We start from the raw sequence: 10,920 nt of genomic DNA, 5'->3' as shown, positions 1-10,920 counted from the left end.
ATAACGTCATTGGATACATGAGCATGTGAAGTAGCTGGTAGTTAAGTAATACCGCTTGCATCAGGGCATCAAAGCCACAACTCTAGTAGAGAACATGAATTTTACAAATTTCAACTATAGAACAAAATAAAGATATAATAAATATCTATATTTCAATATACTTATGTGAATATGGCTGAAGAAAAAAAAGAGAACTATCTAAATACCCTGTTTAATAGTAGTAATGTAAATCAATCCTAGTAATGAGTGCTTACATTCTTCTTTACTACACTGAACAATGCAATGTGTATTCACATGATGCTGAAAAAATGGCTCTGACCAATATAATGAAGATTAACAGGGATTTCCAAGAGGAACCCTGCAGTGTAGTTAAATACCTAAGTGCAGAAAATATTTGCATTAACAGCTAAAAGATTATAATTAACTTTTTCCCCCTTCAGTGGAGAACAAGTGGGTGGGGGTGGGCTGTGGATGCAGACTCTGTGTCTTTAAGAGCGGAGACTGTGCCCCCTCCTCCTGGACCTGATTGTGGAAAGCAACATGTATAGTGTACTCTGTGTGTGACCGTCTCTGTGGTGTCACTGTAAGCTCTGCAGGTGCAGCAAGAGAGGGTACCTGGTAGACACAAGTTGCCGTGCAAGAACAGACCAGGACATTTGCCCTGAGCTGCACAAGGTTCTGGCTGGCAGCGGAGCTGGGCTGAAGGAATTCAGGACACACAGGAGACATGGCAGGGGAGAATGAGATCAAAAACTCCAACTGCAACAGCAGTAGTCCAGGGCATGGGCCACCAGCGTCCACACCGCACCTTCCTAATGCCACACCAGGCCAGGACACCACCACAGAAAAAGTCACCCTTAAAAAAGAGATAGGCCTTGTTAGTGCTTGTGCCATCATTATAGGTAAGAACCACCTTGTTATTAATGCAGTAGATTATATTTTTACTATTTATGAAATATTTCTGTCATATTGGGAAAAGATGGACAACTTTTGGCTCTACAGTTGTTGCCTTTTGTACTAGAGTCAGAGGGTTACAGGTTGTTCAAGCCAGGAGTTGAAATAATTGGTCCAATCCAATAAGTCATATAGTTTTGTAAGACTATTAAAAAGTGAATAATGCATTTACTGTAAAACTGCTGTGCACTGTTACCATGTACTAAAATACAAACATCAATTGTATAAGTAGAGCAGATATAATCATTCTTGTATTGTAATGCTTGTCATACATGGTTCATTTTATGACCTACTATGACAGCTGAACAAAAAGAGACCTTACAGAGGGAAGATAAGAGCTTTTGACAATGAGAACTGTTGAATATCAAGAAGCTTTTCCAATATGTTGGAGAATCTCTGTTTAATGACCATAACCCCTCAATTAAGAAAAAGCCAGGATGGTGTATATATATATATATCAAAAATGTATTGTGCAATACATTGCATTGGAGGGTAGTTACTTAAAGACAAAATGGTCTTATACAATTCCCATCAGCTCCAAAACAGCACATTGTATATAATCTTCAATTCTGAATAATGCTTTGATATATAATAAATGTCCTAAATAAGTGTAAAGCTGTCTTCTGCATCATTGTATTGGTCACATCTGGCCCTACACAGCAGATCAATGGTTATTATCACACAATATTATTCATATTATGCTTCACCAATATGTCATAAAATTCTGATCCTACGTCATAAATAAACTTCAATTAATCTTATATATGGGCTGAAAAAACCACCAGTGGACCAATAGCAATGCATGTGCATTTAATGCCTATTAAACTTAATTTTAAAAGATCTGATCCATTGTGAGGGTTAGCAGGACCCCTTATGACATACAATGGTAAACTTTGAAAAAACTTTTTAGTGATGCTTTATCCCAACAGTTTCTTACATATTCAATCCTATTTTATTTCCTTACCTAACTATGGAGAATAGCACAAAATGTAGGGACTATTTTTAATAAGACTTACATGTTAACACTAAAATATGTTAGTACAAGAAGGCCTCTGTATCTGCAATTTTTGTCAGTGCAATTTTACATTCATAATATAAATTGGGTGCCATCATGAGTAACGTGATGAAACCTTATGCAGTCCCGCATAGGACATGAATCATCCTTTTGTCCAGCATATCTACTGTATACATAACCAAGTTTTTAGTCACTTAGCACCCATCATGGTAGTTAGATCAATGGTCCTAGTTTATCAATGTTTTTTCTTAAGTAACCCTTAAAGCTCCAGAGTAGCGATGCTGACAAAAAAGATAGGAATCATATACAGTACAGCACTCTAAACTTATTTAATGTGGATACAACCGTATTTCCATCCTGCTGGTATGTATCCATTACTCATAAATGTGAATAAATACATAACAACAAAACATCTTGTCATTTTAAGGGTCTATTCACACGTACAGTATTCTGCGCAGATTTGATGCGCAGAATTTCAAGCTGTGTTCAATTTACATAGAAATTTGCAGCAGAAAATCCTGCACATCAAATCTGCACAGAATACTGTATGTGTGAACGGACCATAAATCACTCTTTAGAAAAGTAATTATATTGAATATAGAAACTGTGGGGATATCTGGGTCCTGGAGTCTAAAAAGGGCCAATGGTCTCTCTGTAACTTAAAGGGGTAGTCCAGTGGTGAAAGTCCAGGGGATAAGTTTGAGATCGCGGGGGGTCCGACCGCTGGGGCCCCCCGCAATCTCTCTGTACGGGGCCCCGGCTCTCCGCCGAGATAGCGGGTGTCGACCCCCGCACGAGGCGGCGGCCGACACGCCCCCTCAATACATCTCAATGGCAGAGCCGGAGATTGCCGAAGGCAGCGCTTCGGCACTGCCATAGAGTTGTATGGAGGGGGCGTGTCGGCCGCCGCTTCGTGCGGAGGTCGACACGCCCCCTTCCCGCGAGCTGTCGGGGCTCCGTACAGGAGATTGCGGGGGGCCCCAGGGGTCGGACCCCCCGCGATCTGCAACTTATCCCCTATCCTTAAGATAGGGGATAAGTTGTAAACCACTGAGTCACCACTGGACTACTCCTTTAAGCAGGCACCAGTACTAAAAACTATACATGATAGATGGAGAGATGAATGCTGTTTCGTGCTCAGGGGAGCTTCATGCTATGCTTATGGAGGCAGACACGTTTGTTATACCACATGGCCACTGTGACGTTGATACGGGCATGGATGCAACAGAAAGTGCATTTCCCCATATAAAGAATGTTTGCTTGCAGAGTTGCTGCTGGAAAAAAAGAAATGATGCAGATTTGCCACAGAACTTTTTCTTTTTGCTAGAAAAATAAATTAGGTTATAGATTATCTGGGTACTAAAACACCAGAATAAGTATTTAGTAAATATTTAGGTTCTTTATCACAATCCTGTAAACCATTTTCATTAAAAAAATATATATTATAGTGACCATAACAGTGTTATGTGATGATCTTGTAAGGCTGAAGGTAATGTAATTGAAGATTGGAAGTTTACTACGGTTTGACAGTTTGAGAGGTTCAATTACACGTGGATAAATGGGTTACAATGAATGCAGAAAGGCTTCTTGGTGTGTGACTCATTAATAAGTCATTGTTCTTTTAGCTGGTGGGGACCAGGTACCGGCCCCCTGTGTCCACACCAGAATACAGATCTCCGGGAAATAATTGGCGGATGTGAACTTGGACATCACGTTCTGAGAGGTATTCTTCCTCCAGTATCACATAAATCTGCAGTTTTAGGCTGGCCTGGCAAAGCTCTAAATTCTTAGAGTTGCTGTGAAACTGCTTTCTGCAAGCTGCGTGGCTACGACATTAATTCAGTGCTATATGCTGCGCAGGCAGAGGGCAAATAATTAATAGAATTTTATACTAACTGTGCTTCTTTTGCTATTACTATTCTTATGCTCATGATTTATCATTCCATGATGCACTGTAGAGTAGAAAAATAGCATGTTAGATTTCTAAAACTCTAGAAAGAAGCTGGTCTAATATACACTGCTCAAAAAAAATAAAGGGAACACTAAGATAACACATCCTAGATCTGAATGAATGATCTAATCGTATGAAATACTTTCATCTTTACATAGTTGAATGTGCTGACAACAAAATCACACAAAAATTATCAATGGAAATCAAATTCATCAACCCATGGAGGTCTGGATATGAAGTCACACTCAAAATCAAAGTGAAAAACCACACTACAGGCTGATCCAACATTAATGTAATATCCTTAAAACAAGTCAAAATGAGTCTCAGTAGTGTGTGTGACCTCCCTAAAATGCCAGAGCATGCTCCTGATGAGGTGGCGGATGGTCTCCTGAGGGATGTCCTCCCAGACCTGGACTAAAGCATCTGCCAACTGCTGGGCATAATGTCCCAGATGTGCTCAATCGGATTCAGGTCTGGGGAACGGGCAGGTCAGTCCATAGTATCAATGCCTTCCTCTTGCAGGAACTGCTGACACACTCCAGCCACATGAGGTCTAGCATTGTCTTGCATTAGGAGGAACCCAGGGCCAACTGCACCAGCATATGGTCTCACAAGGGGTCTGAGGATCTCATCTCGGTACCTAATGGCAGTCAGCCTACCACTGGCAAGCACATGGAGGGCTGTGTTGCCTCCCAAAGAAATGCCACCCCACACCATTACTGACCCCCCGCCAAACCGGTCATGCTGGAAGATGTTGCGGGCAGCAGAACATTCTCCACAGTGTCTCCAGACTCTGTCACGTCTGTCACATGTGCTCAGTGTGAACCTGCTTTCATCTGTGAAGAGCACAGGGCGCCAGTGACAAATTTGCCAATCTTGGTGTTCTCTGGCAAATGGCAAACATCCTGCACGGTGTTGGGCTGTAAGCACAACCCCCACGTGTGGACGTCAGGCCCTCATACCACCCTCATGGAGTCTGTTTCTGACCATTTGAATGGACACATGCATATTTGTGGCCTGCTGGAGGTCATTTTGCAACACGGAGAGCGGCGCTTTGATTTTTTTACTTGCTCTGCTCCCCGAACGGAAGGCCAGGCTAATAGTAGTAATACCTCATTTGATCTGCCACCTGAGCACTATTCATGTTAAATGTAATTTGTTTTAAATTTATGTTTACTTTGGATTTGAGACATCCTCAACACTGTGCAAACTGTATTGCACAGATGCATATATGTATTTTAATCTCTACCCGGTAATTGCTGTTACATTTCGCTGGCTTTTTTAGCATAAATTAGTGGCCTCCCACATCTGCCACATCATTGGATCTGACGAAGAGGGGGTCCCACCCCTAATAAAGTCCGGTTATTATATCTTAAACTCAACCGTGTCCGGCTACTTCTATACTGCCACGATCCCAGTCAAGCTATTCTACAGGAGTGAGCGCTCTAATACACCTTTTTACCACGTGAACCGGAGCCCCGGGGATCTTCAACTCTTGCACTTGTTTATTATGGAAGAGTGGTTAGTGCTCATTCCCATATGAACCTTATCCACCCAGTTTCCCTCCAGCAGGCTAGTAAAATTGCTATTGGGAAAATGATGCTGGAACCAATTCCATTGTTAATGGGGTCGTTACGGGCATCTGGCATGTACAGGCCGGTTCAAACGCCAGATAGGAGAATGCATCTTGCAGCATTTTCCAATCCGGCTCTGAACTTTACACTAAAAATAGTGTAAAAAGGCTGGATGACAACTTAAGAATATTTGCATTACTTGTGCCTTGAGGTTTAGTTTAGGTTGTGATACAGTTTTTGAAAAAGAGGAGAAGAAATATATGTCTTTGATTCAGTTTTTGAAGCCAGTGTAGCTAGCAATCCACAGCATTGTTCATAGGACCTTTCTAACTAAAGGCTTTGTACACCTCTGGTTCCTCCTCCGGTAGCTGTCACTCACTGCACACTTACCAACCTGTAAAGCCCTCATCCATCACAAAACCTCCGCTAACACTTGGGTCACTGTTCAAAGCGGACACTGTATTCTTTGGCCTAAGGACCTACAGATACAATATTGTGCTTTCTCTTGCAGCCTTTCACATCCACTCTCCTGCTGGACCATTTTGCTCCTGGCTTGGACCACACTCTTGGTTAGATTTCACGTGTAAACACATTTTATTTGCATTTCAGCATATGCAAACTATGCCCACAGCAGGCAAACCTAAGCACACTCACTCAATGCCCCTCCCAGCAGGTTGCATGGTACCAAGGGTTAAGGTAACCCCGCTAAGTGGTTCAGGGATCCCAGGCTACGTAGCAGGGGCTATATGAGCAAATAAGAGTTGAGCTGTGACTGGTTGATGTGGGCAAATAAAACGTTTTTTATCTCACTTTCATAAATCTCCCCAAATAAGCTAACTTTATTCTATAGGTCAGTAAAATATGGCAATACAAAATATATATATATATATATATATATATATATATTTTTTTTTATTTTTTTATTTTTTTATGCTTTAGTAGTTCCACACAATAAAAACATTTTTTTAATTTTCTATTTTACACCATTTACCATCCAGCATCAATAATTATTTTGTCGTTAATGGTTTACTTTATCTGCCATGGTGGTGCAGATTTGTTGCAGAATTGCTTCTGTAGATTTGAGAGCAGAACATGCTAATGTTTTAAGAGAAATCTATGGAGGGAAATTAATAAGGCTGGCATTCAAGTATTCTGGCATAAAAAGTGGTCTAATTTTGTTCAAAAATATGGGACTTTTTTTACACTAGTTTTCTTGTGTAAACATTTATATCTGCTCAAAGTATTTAAAATCCACATTAACTCGGAATTCTGGTAACAAAAAATTGTATTTAAATATAACTATCTCCAAAAACATAGAACTTACTAATATAGTGTTATCATTAATTGTAGTGGCTTCAGAATATTTTTGCTTGTAATACCGCAGGCTTGAAGTAGTTTCCTGCATCCTCCCTCTTTCCCGAGATGACAGATCATCCTCTGCTGTCTTTGAAGGCACAGCTGGATCTTGTCTCTGAGCTCTAGCCCTGCCCCTTAGAGATGTCACTACCTTTGACTAGCCCCTACAGCCTACATCACCATATCCCTGTCATACACACATATGGATATAGTATATAATTTTTTTAAATATGGACAAATGGTAAATTGCAAAAACGTTATATATAATGGCCCTGATTTACTATTGTAAACCCGACATATTTTGTCGGCCAGTTGTGCGCCAGAAATTCTGTCTGCATCAGAGGGCTCAGGGCAGGGCTCTGTCTCAGGGCAGGGCTCTGTACACTGAGGACAAGCAGGGCTCTGTGCACTGAGGACAAGCAGGGCTCTGTGCACTGAGGACAAGCCGAGCTCTGTGCACTGAGGACAAGCAGGGCTCTGTGCACTGAGGACAAGCAGGGCTCTGTACACTGAGGACAAGCAGGGCTCTGTACACTGAGGACAAGCAGGGGCTCTGTACACTGAGGACAAGCAGGGCTCTGTACACTGAGGACAAGCAGGGCTCTGTACACTGAGGACAAACAGGGCTCTGTACACTGAGGACAAGCAAGGCTCTGTGCACTGAGGACAAGCAGGGCTCTGCACAGTGAGGACAAGCAGGGCTCTGTACACTGAGGACAAGCAGGGCTATGTACAACGAGGTCAATCAGGGCTCTGTACACTGAGGACAAGCAGGGCTCTGTACACTGAGGACAAGCAGGGCTCTGTGCAGTGAGGACAAGCAGGGCTCTGTACACTGAGGACAAGCAGGGCTCTGTGCAGTGAGGACAAGCAGGGCTCTGTGCAGTGAGGACAAGCAGGGCTCTCTACACTGGGGACAAGCAGGGCTCCGTGCACTGAGGCTCTGTGACACAACCCTGGCTCACACAGCAGGCAGACTGAAAAGCCATGAGCATGCACAGCGCCCTGCTTGTCCTGCTCACCTTTCAGCTATGTTCACTCGGTGGAATGTCTGCACGGACATTCCATAGACAGAGGAGCGTTGGCAGAACGAGTCAGTGATAGGACTGCTCAGAAGTGCACTCATAGATGGCAATGCATTTTCTTGCGCAATCCGCAAAAACATTGAACATGTTTTTGCAGACCCCAGAATTAAGATTTAGAACTTTTATCGCGTGAACAGAGTAGCAGAATCCCATTGAAAAATGTCAGTGCAGAACATTAATGCAGAATTTTTTCACCTAAAAATATACACATTTTTAAACCAATGTAAATTAGAAGAGATGAGCGAATCGAAGCTGACAAATCCGAATTCATTACGAATTTCAGGAAAAATTCTATTAGCAACTAATGCGAATATCGCCGCAATTCTATTGCGCAAATCACTTCATTAAACTCCATTTACTGCGGTCCAGTCTCCAGGGCATCAAAAATGGCGGACCAACATGTCAGTATATGGGGCAAGGAAAGCTGGAAGGCTAGGCGGGAAGGTAGGTAGGCAGGATGACCCTGAATCACATGCAGGATGCAGCCAGTCACCCCTGTGATGTCACAGCCCTATATATTCAGCAGCCATTTTCGGCTCATCATTTCATTCATTACACTGCATACAGATATGACGGACATCACTGTGTGTGTGTTACACAGAAAAGCTTGTTGCAGCAGCATTTCACCTCCTAGTCACCTCAGCCTTCTGCAGAACACAGAGCACAGCATTTTTGCACAGAAATTAATTCTTACTGCAGTAATTAACCCCTCAGTCACTGTGAACAGCATTGTACTACAAAAAGAGAGCTGTGTGTTGCCTCAGCTGCAGAAACATTTTCACAGGAGGTAGAAATAATTTTTTGGGGGCAAATCTGTGTCTTTGATCCACAACAACTGATCTGCTGGTTATACTAGTCTGTAGATGGTATCATCCATACCTAGCAGTCCATTCCTAATAGTATTTGAGAGAGTCTTTTTACAATTTTGAGTTTAGTACACAGTGACTGCGTCTGCAGCACTGTTGTGTACTGCTGGTGTTGTGGGCAAAATGTTTATTTTTTTTTTAGCAGACTGTAGCACATTTTTCTGCCCTCATAAGTGCATACCACATACCTACATCTAAGTAGTGTACTATTTTGTACCTGTTAATCTGTCAAGGGCCTACATAGTGTGAAAGGACAGCCAAAAGTAATCACTGACTGGTGTTTTACTCAAATAATTTTTGAAGCTTACAGTAGCGCATTTTTCTGCCCTCATAAGTGCATACCACATACCTACATCTAAGTAGTGTACTATTTTGTACCTGTTAAACTCTCAAGGGCCTATATACTGTAAAAAAAACAGCCAATAGTACACACCTGCTGCTGTTCTAGACAAATACTGTTTTAAGCGTAGTGAAGCGTATTGTACTCCCCTTATATACGCAATAAGTATGTCAAGCAGAGCAGTGCCAGGATGTGCACAGTGGAGTGGCAGAGGCCTAAATTTAAATTCATCAGGCGCAGGCAGAGGTCACACCAAAGTAGGGGCGTGTGGCAGCTGGAGTCGCAGTGAGAGGTTTGAGCTCCCGGTGTCAGCTAGCAGTTGTGTCTAGACCAGCAAACCAGCAGCCATGATTGATCAGTTCACTCGGTCAACCACTTCATCCCAAGTGACATCCGACACCCCCTCTCAACAGTTAGTGGGTTCCTCAGACTCAACCTTCAGAGTTGGCATGGCCCTTACGCTGCTTCTGCCACCTCAAGGCTCTGTCATTGTGCTGCTCTATGGTCTCCTCATGCTAATGCTACCACCTCCAGGCTCTGTCATTGTGCCGCCATATGGTCTCCTCATGCTGATGCTGCCACCTCCAGGCTCTCTCATTGTGCTGCTCTATGGTCTCCTCATGCTAATGCTACCACCTCCACGCTCTGTCATTGTGCCACCATATGGTCTCCTCATGCTGATGCTGCCACCTCCAAGCTCTCTAATTGTGAGGCTCTATGGTCTCCTCATGCTGATGCTGCCACCTCCAGGCTCTCTCATTGTGCTGCTCTATGGTCTCCTCATGATGATGCTACCGCCTCCACTTACTGTTATTGCGTCGCCATATGGTCTCCTCATGTTGATGCTGCCAACTCCAGGCTCTCTAAATGTGCTGCTCTATGGTCTCTTCATGCTGATGCTGCCACCTCCAGGCTCTCTAACTGTGCTGCTCTATGGTCTCCTCATGCTGATGCTACCAACTACAGGCTCTCTCATTGTGCTGCCATGGATACTGCAAAACATAATTAAGGTGCTGGTCCCCAGTTTCAGAAATTCCTCTGCATTAGGGTCACTTTCAGGACTCCTGATGCTGCTGCTGCCACCTCCAGGCTGTCTCATTCAGTCACTATATGGTATCCTGATGCTGCCACAAACTCCAGGCTATGCCATTCAGCCACTATATGGTCTCTTCATGCTGCCACAAACTGAAGGCTGTGCAATCCAACCTCTATATGGTCTCCTCATGCTCCAGCCATCTCCAGGCAGTAATTCAGCCACTATATGGTCTACTCATACTGATGCCACCTCCAGGCTCTGTCATTGTGCTGCCATGTGACTCCTTGTTAGATTTTGTCCTTTGTACCCACATGCCAGGGCCTGGGACACTAAAACTTGGCAGTGTTAGCTAAAATTTCAATTTCAAAATCTTCAATTTCAATGGTCTCCTCGTGCTTCTGTCAACTACAGGCTGTGTCATTCAGACACTATAGTGTCTCCTCATGCTGCCTAAAACTCCAGACAGTCATTCAGCCACTATATGGTCTCTTCTTATGGGTCAGCCTCCTCCAGGCTGTGCCATTCAGACACTAAATAGTTTACTGATGCTGCTGGGCCTGGTCCTAAAAAAATTATGGTAGCACTAACTACCATAAATATTCAATTTAAATTTCAAAATTCATCTTTTAATCTTAGGGATTGTGAAGCCTTAGTGTCTACTCATGCTGTTGCCAACTTTAGGCTGTGCCATTCTGCCAATATATAGTCTCCTCATGCTTTAGCCACCTCTAGGCTGTGCCATT

General features: G+C 43.1%; 1 protein-coding gene across 3 annotated transcripts in view; it reads left to right on the top strand.

Annotated features, from left to right (window-relative positions):
- Positions 1-538: 538 nt before the first annotated feature.
- SLC7A10 (solute carrier family 7 member 10) overlaps positions 539-10,920 on the top strand; it is a 196,524-nt gene continuing 186,142 nt past the window's right edge. For 2 of the 3 annotated variants that reach the window (XM_056525782.1, XM_056525779.1), the window contains exon 1: positions 540-902. In XM_056525782.1, coding sequence (XP_056381757.1) covers positions 728-902 — 175 coding nt within the window. In that variant the 5' untranslated portion in view covers positions 540-727. Of the gene's footprint in view, positions 903-10,920 lie in introns of all 3 variants that reach the window. The other variant, XM_056525780.1, reaches the window with a different exon arrangement.

The sequence above is a fragment of the Hyla sarda genome, chromosome 6, assembly GCF_029499605.1.
Source record: "Hyla sarda isolate aHylSar1 chromosome 6, aHylSar1.hap1, whole genome shotgun sequence".
Taxonomy (NCBI): domain Eukaryota; kingdom Metazoa; phylum Chordata; class Amphibia; order Anura; family Hylidae; genus Hyla; species Hyla sarda.
This window is presented reverse-complemented; position numbering and strand designations above follow the sequence as displayed.